Source organism: Schistocerca piceifrons, chromosome X (genome assembly GCF_021461385.2).
Source record: "Schistocerca piceifrons isolate TAMUIC-IGC-003096 chromosome X, iqSchPice1.1, whole genome shotgun sequence".
Classification (NCBI taxonomy): domain Eukaryota; kingdom Metazoa; phylum Arthropoda; class Insecta; order Orthoptera; family Acrididae; genus Schistocerca; species Schistocerca piceifrons.
Genome location: NC_060149.1, coordinates 350,594,819 through 350,615,147, shown reverse-complemented (window position 1 = coordinate 350,615,147; position 20,329 = coordinate 350,594,819). Strand labels below are relative to the sequence as shown.

Here is a 20,329-nt window from a genome sequence, read left to right as displayed (position 1 = left end):
TGCCAATTTCAGTTGTTCGTAACTGTAATTCCTGGGTATTTAGTTGAAATGAGAGCCTTTAAATTCGTGTAATTTTTCGTGTAACCGAAATTTAACGGATTCCTCCTCACACCGATGTAGATAACCTCACACTTTTCCTTATAATGATATCGTGACTAGTCATTTTGCAGTTGCTTTTTGCGATGGTAATTAAATCTTTAATTTTGTGTTACTTGAGGGTGAAAAACTGATACCATCTGAAAGTGATGATGCAGCAAAAATCATTAACTTGTGACCTTTCGCTCACGCTATAGCGCGCCCGTCTCCTTCACCTTCGGAATCTTTGCCGGAGACAATGAGACCGATTTCCGCAGCAACATCGACCCCATATCGATCGTGATCTACTCCTTCACCTTCATTAGAATTTTGCAGTCTCTGTTCGAAGTTTACTGGGAGTAATAGCAATAATAAACCGAAAATCGGTTATTTTCAGTGATTTTAACAGTCAAGTTAAACTGGAGAGGAAAAGAACCTGTGTAACCGAAAACTGGTTATTTCAGAGATAATCGTATCCCTACGTGGACCAATGTAAACTGGGAGGAATCCAACCTCGTGTGCAGTCGTAACAAGAGCCAATATTATACAACCAGCGTCCGTAGATTTCTATTCAAAGAATGAAACGTAGGAAATTATTAATTCCTCTTCCCTATCGGTTATTTATTTGTACCTTCTGTTGATTGTAATTTCCTCTGATTCGTTCTTTGAATAAAGGTTTACGGACACAGGTTGTACAATATTGGCTCCTGTTATGACTGCACACGACATAAGTTTCCTGCCAATTTACACTGGTCAAGGGAACTGAAGATGGTGTAATGGAACACCGAAACCCTTGGCGTAAGTGAAGTAAATGTTAAAAATGACAGCTGCAGATCTTCTAATTAATTTTTCATTTCTTACAAGCTAAGTATCCCAGATTGATTAACAATACTCAAGAATCGGTCGAACAAGCGCTTTTTTAATTACTTCCTTCGTAGATGAGCTACATTTCGTTAACCCGGTCGGAGTGGCCGAGTGGTTCTAGGCGCGACAGTCTGGAACCGCGCGACCGCTGTGGACGCAGGTTCGAATCCTACCTCGAGCATGAATGTTTGTGATGTCAAATGGTTCAAATGGCTCTGAGCACTATGGGACTTAACATCGGAGGTCATCAGTCCCCTATAACTTAGAACTACTTAAACCTAACTAACCTAAGGACATCACACACATCCATGCCCGAGGCAGGATTCGAACATGCGACCGTAGCTGTCGCGCGGTTCCAGACTGAAGCGCCTAGAACCGCTTGGCCACACCGGCCGGCGTTTGTGATGTCCTTAGGGTAGTTAGGTTTAAGTAGTTCTAAGTTCCAGGGGACTGATGACCTCAGAAGTTAAGTCCCATAGTGCTCAGAGCCATTTTTTTTTTTTTTACATTTCGTTAATATTCGTACTATGAATCTGTCTTGCAACTGCTTTTCCTACTATTTGTTTTCTGTGGTTATTCCACTTAAGATTGCTCTTGATAGTTATTCCCAGACATTTTTGGGTATATACTGTTTCCAGTAATTTGTGATCAATAGTGCACTGGTACAGTAGTGGATTTCTTTCCCTAAGCATGCGCAATATGTTACATTTATTTACGTTCAGAGTCAATAGCCAGAGCCTGCACCATCAATCAATCTTCTGTGGGTCATCCTGCAAATCGATACTGTCTTCTGGCGTTACTACTTTCTTGCAGACGACCGCATCGTCTTAAATAGCTTCCAACGCTTCATAGTAGATCATTTATATACACTGTAAACTGTAACGGTCCTATCCCACTTCCTTGCATTTCTGCCGTAATTACCTTTACACCTGTCAATTTTTTTCCTTTAAGAGCGACGTGCGGAGTTCTATCTGCAAGGAAGTCTTGAATTCAGTTGCAAATCTGCTCCGATAATCGGTAAGCTCGTATTTTTTTTCACTAAACAGCAGTGCGGGACGGTGTCAAATGCCTTCCTGAGGTCAAGGAACACGGCAGCAACCTGAGCGCCGTTGTCTACGGGGCCGTGGAGGAATAGAGCGAGCTGAGTTTCGCAGGATCTCTGCGGAAACCATGTCGATTCTTATAGAGGAGATACTCATTCTCCAAAATCGTAATTCTTGAGCATAAAACACGTTCTATAATTCTGCAACAGACTGACGCCTACGAGTAGGTCTATACTTACATGCTTCTGTCCTACGACCCTTCTTGTAAACGGGAATGATCTGCGCTTCTTTCCAGTCGCTAGGTACCCTTCGTTGTTGCAGCGATTTACGATAAACTGCAGCTTGACGGGGAGCAATGTTTTTCGCATAATCCTTGTACAATCTTCCAGGTACCTCATCAGGCACTGTATCCTTTCCACCACTAAGCGATTATAGCCGCTTTTCTGTTCCGCGATTGGTTTCCTCAATATCTTCCATTTCGATGTTAGTATTATTATTATGTTAAAATACTTTATTATTGCTATAACTACCAGTTATCTGCAGCATACTAAAAATGGAGGTGACGGAATGATGTATTGGCGCCCCCCTCCCGTTCGGCCAGAGGCGTACCCTGGATATACACCTAAGCCTATCTTCTCTGACAGAGAGATTTTTGTTTTATGAGACTTGTGTAGATGACAGTATGTGCCTATGTTTCAGATGGTAGGGGGCGTATTTTTCGTCGGAATTTGTTCTGATAACTTAGGTATATTCTGCTTCGGGCTAATAGGCCTAGGCTTAGGAAAAATGCAACTCATTGTTGCCATGGCAGATGTTGAAGGAACGCTGTTAACATTGTGAGATGAATCACACTCTTAAAGTACTGAATCCTAATCCAAAAAAATTGTCCTCCTTAAATTTCTGTGATTTGCTTAAATAATTACAGAGGAATATTAGAATGGTTCCTCAAAACTGAAACTGTGTAATATTCCCATTATTTAAAGTACAAAAGAAAACTAAATACGACATTTCAAAACTGGTAAAATGGTCTGAGAATGACGCTCCTGCTTACTTCACTTTTCAGTTCTTTCATTTATTGCTCATAGCCATTAAAATTTTTCAATTCTCTCTCTGTAAAACCCGATATCACCTTCTGGATAAACAATATCCAACTTGAATTGTTATTGCAAATTCATTACTTGGCATATGCTGTTCAAGTAACTTTGACTTAATTTTTCGTAGGATGTTTATATCATCGCTGGACCTGTACTCGACAGAGAGTATGATCCAGAAAAAGAGAAACGGCTTATGCGAGCAGCAAAACGGAAGAAACTGGAAGACCTTGAAGCGGAAAGTTTACTAGGGTCAGGTAAGACACACAGACTTACATATCAGTCCCACAAACAGACTTCCCAAACTAGATGTATTGGAAATTAAGTCAGAAATGTAAAAAGCGAAGATAAGAGTGACTGATAAAGCAACAAATAACGTCAAACATAATATTTGTCTTCGCTCTGAACGTTCACTCGGTAGCTTTTTGCAGACGTTTTGCAATAGACATGTCAGCTGATGTTAAGGAACTTGCCAACTGAAGTTATTGTTTCAGCGTTGAGAGCAACACACAGCTTGATAATTCCCGTGAAGTGCGGTATTTTTTTTAACAAAAAGTGTTTGTAACAGCCCCATTGCTGCGTCGTAATTACACAGACTCCCTGACATAAAATGTACATTATTATATGCATTGAGCGGAGACAAGTTTTCAGCACATGAATATTCTCATTTCTCTCAGTCATAAAGCATCTAAGAAATAAGACGCCTCCTGTGTTTTTGTCTGACGAATTAAGTGAAACGTGTATCTCTGCTTTATTTTTCTCCACGTGCGCGCAGACACACACACACACACACACACACACACACATACACATACACACGCGCGCTCGCTACGTTCTTCTAGTTGTAATATTTGGTTTTAAATTTGTTTTGTCTTTGTTATTATTACACCTAAATATCATCGTCTTAGTATATATTGTCTTATGTTTGCTTGGTAGGTCCAGAGGATTCTAAGACTTTCACTGAAAGTCTTCTTACCACGATAATAAACAACTTGCAGATCTTTTTTCGAAATATACATATTCGCTATGAAGACACTATCACAAATCGAGATCACCCATTTTTTTGTGGTTTCTGTGTTCAGAATGTCTCCCTCGAAACAACCAACAGGTAATAAAGAAAAAATTATTTTATACAGTGTGGACTTCAGCATTACACGAATTTTTGTTCACTGATCACTCGTAAAAATTTCCCTTCATAATTTTCAGCAAGTGGAAACCAGCAATCACTGCTCAGAACGCTACATCGTTCTACCAGCTTATTCGACTGGAATCTTTCTCGGTCTATTGGAATCCTAAAACTTCGGCGAGCGGACTTGTGTCACAAATGCTAATGCAGGATATTGCCCAGTACAACTGGAGAAATGAGATGAGAAGAGGTCTGGAAATGTTCAGTACCAATAACGAAGATTTTGATTTCAGTAAGTGTTTCCTAATGGCTAATTATTTGCTACAACCTATGTACAATAAAGATCAATATATGACTGTTTGCGGCGGTGTCAGCATAACATTTTGCAAAACATAAATACATGTCATGCTTCAGGTATTCTTTGCTCCTGTTAGTGGGTATTATGACAGATTTGAACTAAGTGTTGTTCTTTCAGATATGCTGTAACCATCTTTTTTCTTTTTTTATGATTCCAGTTGTAAAGCCAGTAACAGCAAAAATAAAAGTAATAATAAACAAATCTAACGAAGCGAGGGTACCGAAACTGTTACTAGATTTTGTTTTACAAGATGCAGCAACTCAACTGTCACGCCAGCAATACCTCTCTATTACGGAGTTGTCTGAATCGTTCAAAAGGATGAATATTAACAGGTAAAATATTCCTTTCACTGATAAACTGATTGCAACAACTTTGTCCAAGTTACACCTCATATATTTATTTTAATATTATCATAAATGTTGTGCCATTCTGTAGTAGCAGATAATGTTATCGCAAACACAGAAAACACGTGTTAAAAATGTGTCAATGGTTAAATAGAAGGCAGTGGCGGTTTCAGGTCGCGCATGGCCAGTAGCGCTGATAAGTTGTCTATTCAGCAATATATTCTCATTTTTTAAAATTTATTTCATTATTTTCACGCATATTTCAAGGTAATGTCTAATAACATTTTATTTCGCTAATTTAACTCATAAAAGAAGTTATGCATCTCGATTTTGAAACCATTGTCTGAGCAACATAATTAACGTTACTCGAGACACTAACGCTATCTGTCATAGGTTGTTATCATTAACTCCATTCACATTGTAACGCAGTGACTAAGTAACACAGTATTGTATAAAAAGTATCTTACCCTATATCTCTGAATTTTGTTTAAACTCACAATAATATTGTGTGGTAATAACAATATTGTAAAAAGTTTCACCTAAACGTGAAGAGAAGAAATCACGCCAACCGTAAGGTGAGATGATTAAACTATTTATTTATAATTAAATTCATGTAAAAGAGTGAAAATGAAACGGGTTCGGCAGTCATTCGTCAGGGCGTTACGTATAGAAGGCGCTGGGTCGACCTGGCGGCAAAGCTTCTGTAGTTAATATGGCCAGCAGTTGATGGTTGTGTCATTTGCGCATGAAATCAGAGGGTGACTAGAATGTCCTACAACAATCTTCACGTCGGCAAATCCGTGAGCTAATTAGCATGGACAACGGCAGCATCGGAAGGGAATCCCCGAACTGGTCGGCAATGCGATTTCTCGTTATGCCGCGAACAACTTAAAATAGTTCCTGTAGGTTCTTAATCTTTCAGGCTAAGAACTATTTATTTTAATAATTCACCGAAGAAGGTAATGGAGGACGGAACCTCAAGATTTTGGTGCTTCTGTAAGATTTAGTATGCATTCATTCATTTGCAAAACTGAGTATGTCTCATGTGACTCTCGGTGCGGAAGCGTACGGGTAGTGGAGAGGGGTGATAGCTCCGGTGTTTGCGCTCTCAAGTCGCTACCGAACCGCGTTGTAAAGGCAGGTAACCTGCAAGGACGCTGAAACAAATCATTTCGCGGCTAATTTAGTAGTTTTGAAGTAGAGATGGGCAAACTGAAACACGTAACTGTTTCGAAACAAATGAAACAGTACAATGAAGTGCTTCGATACGCTGTTTCGAAACAGTGAAACAGTTTGTGTTTTTTAATCTAATAAACCTACACATTTTATCATCTTGAATGTCTACTGTATAAGTATGTCCATATAAACAAAAATGAGGTGCGAGAGCATTAATCATATCGCAGAAAGCATGAAACTATCACTTAGGCGTCTTGGCAGTTTCGTATTTCCTGCAGCAAATGCGCTGCTTTCGTGTCGTGTGACTTTCATACTTTTCAATTGGCTGAGGACAGCCATAGCTGAAGACAGAAGAACCACCACGAACAGAACTGGAGGTGGGAGCAAACTGCAGAAACAACGGATATGCTACTGGGATTCCCACATTCCGTTAGTTCAAATGGTTCAAATGGCTCTGAGCACTATGGGACTTAACAGCTATGGCCATCAGTCCCCTAGAACTTAGAACTACTTAAACCTAACTAACCTAAGGACATCACACATCACCCAGTCATCACGAGGCAGAGAAAATCCCTGACCCCGCCGGGAATCGAACCCGGGAACCCGGGCGTGGGAAGCGAGAACGCTACCGCACGACCACGAGCTGCGGACACATTCCGTTAGTATGCTAATTTCCATGCGCACAAAGGGAATCATTGTGGATAATAGGCACAGTGACTATAGACTCACAAATAACGCCAAATAATTCGAATAAATAACAAAATATAACAGAAAAAATTTTGTCTTTCAAGGTGTTTCGAACCGTTACTATAAATTCACCATGCTTCCTAGCCCTTCCCGTTCACCATTACACTATCAGTGATATGTCAAACAGATTGCTTGCAATTATACCTACATCAAATTTATGTATATGTCTCATAATTGTCACTCTACGCCTTTTTTTTATTCAAATTGTTGTAGGCTTACTTGCGTTTCTTAATATGATTACTGTACGTGAACAGAGAAGCGTATGTTATAAAAAAAAGTGTAATTTAACTGAATGATTTTCACATATTTGTTAATTTGAATGTGAATAGTATGCGTTTTTTTTATTGTTTCGTTAGTGTTTATAAAGCAGATGTTACGCCATTTCGAAATAGGACAGTCAGCTAGAAACGAAGCTTTATTTTCGGATATCTTAAGCTTCATGCTATTGCTTGTCAAAAATATTTCGACACTCTTGAAAGTGTTTCATGAAGTGGCATGTTGTGTTTCAGTACCTGTGCCGAGCCCGAATCTCGTCCGACACAGAGCCTAATGAAACACCACTGTTTCGAAACAGTGAACCACAGCCGTTCCGAAACACTGAAACAGTTCCACGTATCGATACACTGTATCGAAACATAGAAACAGTGGCCAAGTCTATTTTGAAGTACTAATGCTTTTCGGACACCGTGCAGAGTGTCCGAAACAGCATCTAAATAGCGACAGGTTATTATTTCGCACTGATTACTCGAAAGTAACGTTTTGTGTAAGAAGTGACTACTGGCTGTGTGTGCAAGTACGATTTCTCGTTGTGAGGATTTTTAGAACAACTGTAGGTCCTCGTTCTCGAGTCAGAAGGCTGTTTGAACATGCTGGGTAAGTGATTCCAGTGCATGGCTTTGCGCTTGCGAAAATTTCTAAACATTTTTGAAATATTAATGCCCGGTCTTTTGGCACAGATTACAATACTCAGGCAAGCGATTGTTTCTTTTAGAGACTCCTAAGTCCTCTGTGGCAGTGCAAATTTCGTTATTTACTATTTTACAGATTTGTACATTTTCTGAATTCTAAGTGCTTGTTGCAGTTTCTTTCTGTAGTGAATACCTGTTTTGTGCTAAAGATAATGTTCAAATGTGTGTGAAATCTTATGGGTTGGTTCAAATGGCTCTGAGCACTATGCGACTTAACTTCTGAGGTCATCAGTCGCCTAGAAATTAGAACTAATTAAACCTAACTAACTTAAGGATATCACATACATCCATGCCCGAGGCAGGATTCGAACCTGCGACCGTAGCGGTCGCTCGGCTCCAGACTGTAGCGCCTAGAACCGCACGGCCACTCCAGCCGGCGGATTCTTATGGGACTTAACTGCCAAGGTCATTAGTCCCTAAGCTTACACACTACTTAACCTAAATTATCCTAAGCTCAAACACACACACACCCATGCCCGAGGGAGGACTCGAACCTCCGCCGGGGCCAGCCGCACAGTCCATGACTGCAGCGCCTTAGACCGCTCGGCCTAAAGATAATGGTTAATATGATTGACTGAAGTATCTTTAATGGCGTACAAGGGAAGACATTCGCCAGAAGATGCCTTTTGTGTGCTCTTGTCAAAAATAATAGGTACCAACGACGACTGTAATTATGAATCCCTTGCTAATGTGAGACGTCAGCTTCAAAGAGGACAATGCCGCTCGTAATCAAATTTAATGGCTCATTATAACTTGGATCTTTTTATTGTAGCTAACTACCTGCTTCCCAAACACCCTTATTAATTTTTTTCATGTTAAACAAAACTGCAGCAGTTGTTGAATAATTCTTTATTAGTAAAACCGATGTTGCAACCTACAGATAAATCATCAGGTACGTATTCAAATCATTTACAGCGAAGCGCAGAAATTATTCGACGCCTCCATGTACACAGTCAGTCAAGTTGCGTGATGGGGGTGTCCAATAATTTCTACGTTTCTCTGTAAATGATTTGAATATGTACCTGATGCTATTTTAGGTTGTGAAACCGGTTGTGCTAATGAAGGATTATTCAACAGCTGCTGCAGTTTGGTTTAACAAGAATCTATTCTTACAACTGTATCTGCTCACGATATAACATTTGTTTTCATTTTATTAAGCTTACTTCTCAGTAGTTACAAGGTGTATTAACTAGGATGCAAGAGCAGGAATATCATTGAGCGTAGGCCAGACTAGACGCTAAAGTGTCTGCGTTTGAGGGGCTCGCAGTATCCTACAAACTGTAAGACTGTCATTGGGATGCTGTCTACCCTAATATTAATTGAGGCGCACCTATGCAGTCAAGTAACTGGACGCTGACATTCTTCTTTTGTGATACACATTATAATCTCTTAAGATTTAGGTTTCATTAAAGAAGGCATTCTTCCAGTGGCAGTGATAGCGAGGTGGAAGGAATTAATATTTTCAACATCTCATCAAGCCTGCTGCCTCGTGCCGCGAGATACACAAATTTATTATTTACGAATAATAGATCCCTCAATTCAAATTTTTGCACGACTACCCACTGTGAAGATGACTCTTATTTACACGAAGTGGGAAGAGTAAGGTAAGCAGTATTCCAGATTTTTACCATCGTTCTAATTCCAAGCAAACAGAATTTACTGTTCCAGACTGAGATTTTCACTCTGCAGCGGAGTGTACGCTGATATGAAACTTCCTGGCAGATTAAAACTGTGCTGGACAGAGACTCGAACTCGGGACCTTTGCCTTTCGGAGGCAAGTGCTCTACCATCTGAGCTACCCAAGCACGACTCACGCACAGTCCTCACAGCTTTACTTCCGGCAAGTAGGAGACGAGTTTCTGGCGGAAGTAAAGCTGTGAGGAGGGGGCGTGAGTCGTGCTTGGGTAGCTCAGACGGTAGAGCACTTGCCCGCGAAAGGCAAAGGTCCCAAATTCGGGTCTCGGTCCGGAACACAGTTTTAATCTGCGACGTGGTTTCAGAATTTACTGTTACCTATCGTTTCTAGGCACACACCTATGCAGACAGTCTCGAACTTGTTCGAGCTTTATTACAGCGCTGGTTAAAAAGTTAAATGTGTCGTAGTGTACATTTGTAAAGTTTAGAATCCTGGACAGAGCAAAATTTTGTGACACCTCCATAAAATTGTACCACACAGTAAAACGAAGTAGCGACACATTTGTTGGGAAAGCCTGATCGACGTTGTACTCCTTGGCAGAAGCACGAAACCTAACAGGGACATTCAGCGGGGGATAAAGAGAACACTATGAATGGGTTAAACATTAAAGCGTGCATGAAAAATTTACGAAAGAGTGTTGAAACATACTAGACAAACATACCGTAAAGCACACTGTCGCTGGACTCAAAATTGGTGAATGCAACATAAAATAAAATCGCGTAAACAGCACTAGCCATGCCATAGGTCCCATCCTTAATTCAAACGAATAACAGTCAGATTTTGGGAGTATTCTGTTTGTCCGATCTTTTCCTTGAGCTGCCCATCGTTAAGTTCCTAATAATGCATAGCAGACCAGAGCATGTAATTAAAATTCTTGTACGAATTTGTAATACATAAAAGTGTGGGTTAATACAGTAGAATAGCGATGACTGTACTCTTCCAAGGTTCGAAAATACAAACAGTTTTATGTCAGTGATTTACCAGTTTCAGTGCTTAAACAACACTGCACGCTCTTGCGAGCATAACCATAAATAATGTTATTATTTTCAGTTGATTGCTGTTAACAGGTTAATTTTCACTGACAGAATATGCAGTGGTGTTGCAGTTACACTAAACATGTACGGTCAGCATTGCATTTTCTGCCCTCATCAATCGGTTATGTCAGTCAGACGTGCAAATCCATTATTCAGTTCACTTGGTACTTGCTCATAGAAATTCCGTTTTTCACTTGAGATAGACTGCCATGTGTCAAGTAAGGATTTCTGATTGGCACTTTTAACTGACAAAATTTTATCACACAACTTGCGAAAACCTGTAACGTTATCTATCGGCAGATTTCTTTGCTCAGCACCTCTCGGCTTCTTTGCAGTGCTTTGACAAATCCACGGTTGCTCGATGTAATGACGTTTCCTTTCCCTTAATGTAGTACGGTTGTCAGACGAAATGTATAGCCAGACGTACTCAGTTATTTTAAATGAGCCTCTGTGCAACCCGTGGTCTAGTGGGCTACGAACCTCTGGTTCCGTCTTACACAGACTGAACCGTTGTCCTTGACATTGGTAAGGATTGGAATCCAGTTTTATTGCTGAAAGGGTGTTTTGTTCTTTTCTATAAGAGTAAAATCCTTATCACACGATAGGAAACTACGCCATGTTAGGAGGAACTTACAGTCTACAGAAGTGAAATATTTACGGATGATCAAATTTTGTCGTAATATTTTGAACATCCCTCATAAAATCAGCAGCGCTCAGGCTTAGGTTCAAATGAAAATCATGTGAAAAATAGAAATTATGATCAAAAAATTTGAGTTTCGTTGCTTTTCTCAGAATGCTGTTCTTCACTCTCTAAGGCAATATAGAAACATTTTTGAGACAATCTGTAAAAATGCTGGAAACGTTCGGGATACATGTTCAGTTCTTTCACCGTCGAATGTGACATACTTCTTCCCATTTTTCAACCATGACGGATATACCAGATGTCTTCTTCGCTGCTCAGTATTTACGAGTTACAAAAGATCTAGCACAACACTATATTCGTCTGAGGAAGACGGCATATTCTGATCCATTCGAAGCACGACCGTTCCACGTCTTTCTGACAGTGCCACTTCAGTGTGAATTGATTACATCCCTTTCGTACCTGGTCCCTGACTTGCCGGCCGCCGCCGAGTATCCACGCCACGCCATTTCTATGTGAATTAAGCCTAAGCTGTGTGTGTATGTGTGTGTGTGTGTGTGTGTGTGTGTTTGTGTGTGTGTGTGTGTTTGTGTGTGTGTGTGTGTTTGTGTGTGACGGATGGGTGTGTTCCGCTTGCCTGCCCTCTTGGTGCTATTCGATAGAAATCAAGCACAGTCCCACGCTATTACACGAACACTCTTTACTGTCCCCTACACGAGACAACTACACTTTGCACAAAATGACATGTATTAAGTATTTTCTGTGTTCTTTCTTAATGGCTTAATTCTTAATTTCCTTGTGTGTGTTTTTTTCTTATTTAAGAGGTGTGATCTCGCATTTTAGTAACTGTAAAGTGAAGATTCGCGAAGTCAGTAACGCAGTTGGCGTTTGTTTGTTTGTAACGGCCATTGATCGTTCGTCTCAGCCTAGTTAGTTTCCATCTGCCACCTGTGACGCACCAGCAGTGCAACAAATTATATACTCAGCTTTTTCTGTGTTTTTTTCGTAGTTTAGTTCTTAAAATCCTTGTTTGTGTTTTTTTTATTGAAGAGATGTAATCTCGCGCCCTAGTATAAAGTGTAGGTTCACGCAGTCTGTAGTTCAGTTGTCATTTGTTATTTTGGACCGGCCATTGATCGTTATTTTCAGCCTAGTTAGTTTCCATCTGCCACGTTACGTAACTTTTCTTCGTAGTTGAATTCTTAAAATCCTTGTGTTTTTTTTTTTCTAAAGGAGGAAAGATGTGTAATTTCGCATTTTAGTAACTGCAAGTGTATATTCACGCAGTCAGTACTGCAGCTTTCATGTGTTTGTTGGGGCCACCCAGTGCTAGTTAGTCTCAGACAAGCTACAGTCGTGGCTAAAATTAAAGCAACAAACGGAAATTTTGCAAAATTGCGATCATTTTGTCTCGGAACAGTGTAAGCAGATGATAGTAAAGTAGAAACAATGTAAAAAATACAGTACGTAAACAACTGCAACATTCGTAACGATAGATAAAAATGTTCTTCGTTTTTTCCAACTTAATGGATTTGCACGCACGCATTCTGACGACTTTTTAATGTGCTCAGCGTGGGGTGTGACCACCTCTGGCAGCAATACGGTCCTGACATCGGCGGGGCATACTGTGAATGATGTCATCAATTTCGTGTTGAGGCAGTAATGCTCATTATTCCTGCAGAGCTGCTCGCAAGTGTACCAGAGTGGTTGACGTGATGCAACCTGTCTCCTTAGGGCATCTCAGACGTTCTCTGTGGGATTCAAATCAGAACAGTGAGCAACCATGCCATGCGTGCAATATCTTCCGTTTCAAAGAAAACGTCGTCTGTCCTTGCTCTATGAGTTCGAGCATCATTGCCCATCAGAACAATGTCTGGGTCCACAGCACCTCGCAACAACCGCACATGAGGTCCCAAGGTCTCGTCTCGACACACCTTACCGATTCACCCTTACAATTGCACAAAGAGGTGATCAAGTGGTCAACATAAACCCTGCCCACATTGTTAGGGATCCTATTCGACATCGGTCTCTTTCCACAATGTCTCTGTGCCAAAATTGTATTCCACGTTCTCTCCAGATGTGAATCCGCCGAGAATTAATCTCAAGACCAAACCGGGACTCAACTGTGAGAAGAACATTTGCCCACTGTTCGACCGTCCAGGTAGCATCTTGACGACTCCACGAGACGTTTCCTTCTTTGAACATGCTTCAGAGGTACACATACAGCATATCTCCAACAATAAAGGCCACTCTGCCGAAACCTTCTTTACACTGTTTGCCTCGATACAACACGTCCCTCGGATGCTGCGAGGTCAGATGCCAGTTACCGTGCAGTACTAAGGTGGTAGCTTCGTGCACTTACAGACAGATAACGGTTCGCTCTTTCTGATGTCACACGTGGTCGGCCCTTTCCTCATCTTCGGTATACATTTTTGGTCTCAACAAAATGTCGCAATATTCGAGAGACAACAGAACGATTTACGTTAAACCATCGGGCCACATGAGTTTGCAGCTGCCCTGCTTCCATTCTTCATATGGCGTATCACCGCAGAGTCTGGTAGGCGTCTTCTCTGTGCCATACTGCATCGTCTATGACTGTGAGCACACCGATTGTGGATGGGTGTCCACCTGGCAAGCACAGGTCAGTAAGACGTGCATATGCCCTAGCATAATCTGTTACCCTACCTGACAGTTTTCGTAACAACCGTGTGTTGTTAAGTAATTCACTCTCCAAACTCGCTGTGTGTATAGTGTGCTATTCTTGTGCCACAGTACTTCCTTCTGAGAACATTTTTACTGCTTCCACAGGTTCATTTAACTCCCTGACATCATCACCCTTATCTGCCGTTCCAGTCACTGTGTACAAAATTTTACCCCCAGCATCCAACCATCCTCCGCACAAGCCATGAAGGCCCAAAGGTGACGACTGGCCGCCGTCATCCTCAGCCCACAGGCGTCACTGGATGCGGATATGGAGGGGCATATGGTCAGCATACCGCTCTCCCGGTCGTAGGTCAGTTTCCGAGACCGGAGCCGCTACTTCTCAATCAAATAGCTCCTCAGTTTGCCTCACAAGGGCTGAGTGCACCCCGCTTGCCAACAGCGCCCGGCAGACCGTATGGTCACCCATCCAAGTGCTATCCCAGCCCAACAGCGCTTATCTTCGGTGATGTGACCGGACCGGTGTTACCACAGCGGCAAGGCCGTTGGCCCAACCATCTTCTCTTCCACCGTGAATGTGTCACAACTTCCACTACATATTTCGTTTGTTCTCGTAGTTGCTCATAGGCTCTACGCAGTTTATCACATTCGCCTGACAGTTCCTTGAGCACCCCTGTGCTCTTGGCGCTTTGACGAAGTCTGTTGTATTGCAACCTGAGGACAGGGACAAATAAAAGCCAACATTGCTCCTCAGAAGACTACATCCACTATCAAACCCAATCACATTCAAAAAAATAACAAAAAATCCTTTACACTAACAGAATTCCACTTACCCGTTACTTTACTTTATTGATGTGTAACACTCCCCTCAACTTTAATAAAATTCGTCCCAGATTTTACTCTTTCTTAGCCGACTAGTGGACTTCCTTATATATTTGCATTTGCTCTGAACCTTTGTTGGCTTTAACCACAAAAAAATCATATCCTAGTTTAATATTATTGTCCTAGTTTGCTTCTTCATACATTGTGTCCTCTAAAGCCTCCTATTTATTAGTACAAATCCACTCTGTGGGAATTTCGTGAACAGTTGCTTCTCTTTCATGAGTGGTTTTCCTTCGGAGACAAAAATTAACTACATAAGTAACTGCTAGTATCCCAGTAACACTAGTGATTGATACCCTGATCGTAATGAATTTTCATCAACGTTTCTCTTGATGTTTCCGTACGTGCTATAGCATTTGATCTACCGAAATTTGTCCTTTCTCTGAAATGATTAACTCATCCTTTGCCTATAGTAAACTGAGATCAAAGGTACTGTTCAGGAAGGGTAGGTTTCGTATGGACAGCACACTTAAAAGTCCCTCCAGCCACTACAACGTTGGTCGAGTTCTTGTAATTATTGTGGTACCTGTAATTGTACCAGGAAGGTGAAACTGAGTTTTGGCTATGTCACACTTAGTTCTGTTAAATAACTCACTCTGTCGTAACTCTAGTTTTTTCGTGCCCATAAATATTTTATTCTTGTAGCAATTCGCTGTTACTGTTTATTGTGAGAATGTGGAATGGATCCACAGTTTGCTAATGAACTGAAAGTGTGGTTGTGACATTTATGCTATTCTTTTGGACTTTGGTGCTACCATATTTCGTAGCACTAACTGAAAAAAAAAAAATGGTTCAAATGGCTCTGAGCACTATGGGACTTAACGTCTGAGGTCATCAGTCCCCTAGAACTTAGAACTACTTAAACCTAACTATCCTAAGGACATCACACACATCCATGCCCGAGGCAGGATTCGAACCTGCGACCGTAGCGGTCGCGCGGTTCCAGACTGTAGCGCCTTATCACTAACTGAATTTCACAGAATCCCCTGTTGGTACGTAGCAACTGAGCTGGACAAATTGTGGCTAATTCCTTGACACAGTTGCTAATATCTCTTACTGACATAACATGTGTATCCCTTTGTTCTAAAACAAGTAGCACTTTACCAGCTTGAACCTGAACTCACTTATTGATTAACTTCCACTTGACGGATTACAGATGGGTCGTAAAACACTGTTAACGAAAGCGTGACCTACTATTGGAAATTGTACGTTAAATGTCCGTTAAAGTATACCATAACGTGATCAGAATAAACCTTAACTGTATAAATATCAGAGGAAAATGCTATCTTACTTTTTACCATAGGTAGAACGTGTTGTAACCCTGTCGTAAATTCTTTTTCTCCTCGCTGTAGTCATAATGGAAACTGCTGTGGTGTTATCAATGATATACTTAACTGTCCATGTGTGGCATGGTGAATTGCTTCTTGTACCCTTTCTACCTCGATTCTAGCATCTCCCACGCTGTTAGCTAGTTCCCGTTGCAATCTGATTACTACCAGTTTCTCATCTAGTGTCCTCAAACGATTTTTGATCTCTTTCAAATATTTACTTAGAGTTTCCATCCTTCCTTTCGTATACTAATGCAACTTGGTTGTTATTCTCTACATATTTTTCATTATATTTACCGTTACGTCTTCCATATTCATGATCTGTGTCGTATGCCAACTCACAGTTGTGTCTCGTTCCTAGCTATTTCCCTTGTCATCCCTAGCATTTTATTGAAATGCACAATATCCTTTAATTATATGCGCTTCAAATAGTGTAGAAGCTCTATCCCCATGATAATATATTTTGCCATTATCTTCGGTACCACGTAAGAGAAAGGAATTACCAGAAATCCCAACCCTCCTTAGGATGACGACTATCTCATGGAAAATTAGCACAAACTACAGCAAACTAAATAAAATGACATTAACCTAGGTAACCCAACATAACATTAAACACAGTGTACTATTTTTCTATCATTTATCTGTAGAGCTAAATCCACATGGGAATTCTGTGCTACTTTCATTCAGCATGCTAACCTTCTTTTGCAGTAACAGTGGCAGTAATTGCAGCAATGTTTCAACGGTACCCTTAAAAGGTTATTACCCAAGTGATATGTATTGCCAGTGTATTCTTCGGTAGGTGCAACCTGACACACATAGCTGAAGTCATCTCTGCTGCCTGATACAATCCCTGAAACTTTGTTAAGAATTTCATAGTTTTACACTTTGCAGTATAAGGATTGGCCAGTAGGACCCATCGCCCTACTCTACACTGCCCAATGTGTTACTTGTCCAGTGCTTTTGTTTAACACGTTTTACCCATTGCCATATTTCTTTTAACATTTTTGCGAATTGTTTTACATGTTCACCCTTTGTACCCACCTTAGGCTGGATAATGCCAAAAGGTGGTGGCACATTTCGCCCATATACTATTTCGTATTTTGAAAGACCTGTTCCTGTGTGGATTTTAGAGTTGTACACACTACACTTATCTTAAATACACATCCCAGTGTTAGCTGTTTACATAGTTACTAAACATTTTCGCTATCATACGGGGGACTCGCTCCGTACAACCATCTGCTTGTGGGTGGAATTGACTAGCACGCAATTTCTTCACTTTCAATAGACAACACAACTGCTTCATCAGATCAAACATAAAATTAGTTCCTTGATCTGTGAATATAGTTTCCAGTATTCCAAATCCAATTGATTACAATGGCTTGAGCTATAGTGCTTACTTCAGGATCTGGTATCGTTGTCATCACAAGCTATCTCGAAAAAAGATCGATGATAGTCAGTACTTAGTTATTCCGAAACGGTTTGTGAGTCCACAGGTAGAACTAACAAACCACAAGATGTTTAGTAAGGCAACAGATGGCTGACGACCCCTCGCAGATTACCGTGCATAGGCGGACACCATGTAAAAAACAGCATTCCCACCATTTACACGATCATGTAGCCGTAGTCTACAAATCTACATTCATTGTCTTAGTGCTAAGAGAAGTACCGATAATGCTGAATGTAAGCTTTGCTTTTATACTGTATAAATTGCGAAGTAGCTAAATATGTGAATGTTTCTACGTTTCCTGACAAAAAAAAGTGAATGACCCGTAAGACATGGTAGGATGTTAGTGCGCACCACCAGCGGGTACGTAAATGATGAGATGCAACTCTCTGTGACAGGTAGAACAGCCACCAGAGTGCATTAGTGTTGTTTGTGTGTAGTGTTGTTACCAGGTCTGGTAGGGTATATAAGGAACATAAACAGCGTCAGATGCTGAGTGATCACTGTGAGGACAGGGGAATGCTGCATACCCATGCGAGACTGTTTTCAGCACCTGACAGAGTTTGAGAGAGGCCTCATTGTGGGTCTCCATTTTACCGACTTATCGAATCGTGCAATATCCAGATTTGTGGATTACAATGGCCAAATGGTGGACTGCATGGTAACATGAAGGCAGGCATACTCGTCGTCAAGAAAATCTCAATATTCCGCTGAAACGACCGTAATTTTGTGTCCAGAGATAGATTACTTTTCATACGGTCCTACGATTTGCTGCTGTTCTTGTAAGTATTTTGCAATAAGCGTGGGGCAGAGTAGTGATGAGTCTATTTGAAGACAAAGTGATTTTGACCTTTTCGGATTAAAGTTTTGATCTTTCCGGCGAATTTAGGCCGCGGCGAGGCCGTCATATCCTTCTGCTTTATTCCTCGGAGCCTATTAGAGGTCACTGAACAATTCATCAAAACAACTCATTAATTTTGTGTTTCGTGCCTCTGTAATCGCACCTGCGTTGCCTACCTTTCCCAACCATTCCTCTAAGACCAACGGGAACACCAAGTTCGGTTGACTACAACTTATTGCAATATTCATTTATGGCTTCCATGATGTGACATGTAGAGTGCCATCATTTGACTGGTAGTTCTCTATTAAGTGCCTAGGTGCTGTTCGCAGCTCCAGCAACGGTGATCTGTCACCGTATAGTTGTGGTTTCCCTTGCTCTAGGTTTTTACAACATTCTACAGCTAAACTGCCACGCCCATCTTCCCTTGAAAACTCTCAGTTGGATATTGAGCAAATAAATGTGATACAGTATGGAGAGTGGTCGATGAAGGCAGTCGACCAGAACTCCACTCTGCATGCATTGTCAGCTAGAGATTGTGATGCTTAAATTCTGTCATTCCCACTCGTTGCTGTATTCGTCACAAATGAATATGCAACCGTACCAGAATATTTGTCTCAGAGTGTCTGTTAGTCCAAATACTTGCACCACGGTAATACTTTCAGTTCACGAATGAAAATACACTCCTGGAAATGGAAAAAAGAACACATTGACACCGGTGTGTCAGACCCACCATACTTGCTCCGGACACTGCGAGAGGGCTGTACAAGAAACGATCACACGCACGGCACAGCGGACACACCAGGAACCGCGGTGTTGGCCGTCGAATGGCGCTAGCTGCGCAGCATTTGTGCACCGCCGCCGCCAGTGTAAGCCAGTTTGCCGTGGCATACGGAGCTCCATCGCAGTCTTTAACACTGGTAGCATGCCGCGACAGCGTGGACGTGAACCGTATGTGCAGTTGACGGACTTTGAGCGAGGGCGTATAGTGGGCATGCGGGAGGCCGGGTGGACGTACCGCCGAATTGCTCAACACGTGGGGCGTGAGGTCTCCACAGTACATCGATGTTGTCGCCAGTGGTCGGCGGAAGGTGCACGTGCCCGTCGACCTGGGACCGGACCGCAGCGACGCACGGATGCACGCCAAGACCGTAGGATCCTACGCAGTGCCGTAGGGGACCGCACCGCCACTTCCCAGCAAATTAGGGACACTGTTGCTCCTGGGGTATCGGCGAGGACCATTCGCAACCGTCTCCATGAAGCTGGGCTACGGTCCCGCACACCGTTAGGCCGTCTTCCGCTCACGCCCCAACATCGTGCAGCCCGCCTCCAGTGGTGTCGCGACAGGCGTGAATGGAGGGACGAATGGAGACGTGTCGTCTTCAGCGATAAGAGTCGCTTCTGCCTTGGTGCCAATGATGGTCGTATGCGTGTTTGGCGCCGTGCAGGTGAGCGCCACAATCAGGACTGCATACGACCGAGGCACACAGGGCCAACACCCGGCATCATGGTGTGGGGAGCGATCTCCTACACTGGCCGTACACCACTGGTGATCGTCGAGGGGACACTGAATAGTGCACGGTACATCCAAACCGTCATCGAACCCATCGTTCGACCATTCCTAGACCGGCAAGGGAACTTGCTGTTCCAACAGGACAATGCACGTCCGCATGTATCCTGTGCCACCCAATGTGCTCTAGAAGGTGTAAGTCAACTACCCTGGCCAGCAAGACCTCCGGATCTGTCCCCCATTGAGCATGTTTGGGACTGGATGAAGCGTCGTCTCACGCGGTCTGCACGTCCAGCACGAACGCTGGTCCAACTGAGGCGCCAGGTGGAAATGGCATGGCAAGCCGTTCCACAGGACTACATCCAGCATCTCTACGATCGTCTCCATGGGAGAATAGCAGCCTGCATTGCTGCGAAAGGTGGATATACACTGTACTAGTGCCGACATTGTGCATGCTCTGTTGCCTGTGTCTATGTGCCTGTGGGTCTGTCAGTGTGATCATGT

At 42.1% G+C, this 20,329-nt stretch overlaps 1 protein-coding gene across 1 annotated transcript in view; it reads left to right on the top strand.

The window, feature by feature from the left end:
• LOC124722880 (vacuolar protein sorting-associated protein 13A-like) overlaps positions 1 to 20,329 on the top strand; it is a 752,258-nt gene that overhangs the window by 158,932 nt on the left and 572,997 nt on the right. The window contains exons 4-7 of the mRNA XM_047248017.1: positions 3,204 to 3,330; positions 4,010 to 4,181; positions 4,280 to 4,491; positions 4,715 to 4,889. Of these exons, the coding sequence (XP_047103973.1) occupies positions 3,204 to 3,330; positions 4,010 to 4,181; positions 4,280 to 4,491; positions 4,715 to 4,889 (686 nt within the window). The remainder of the gene's footprint in view (positions 1 to 3,203; positions 3,331 to 4,009; positions 4,182 to 4,279; positions 4,492 to 4,714; positions 4,890 to 20,329) is intronic.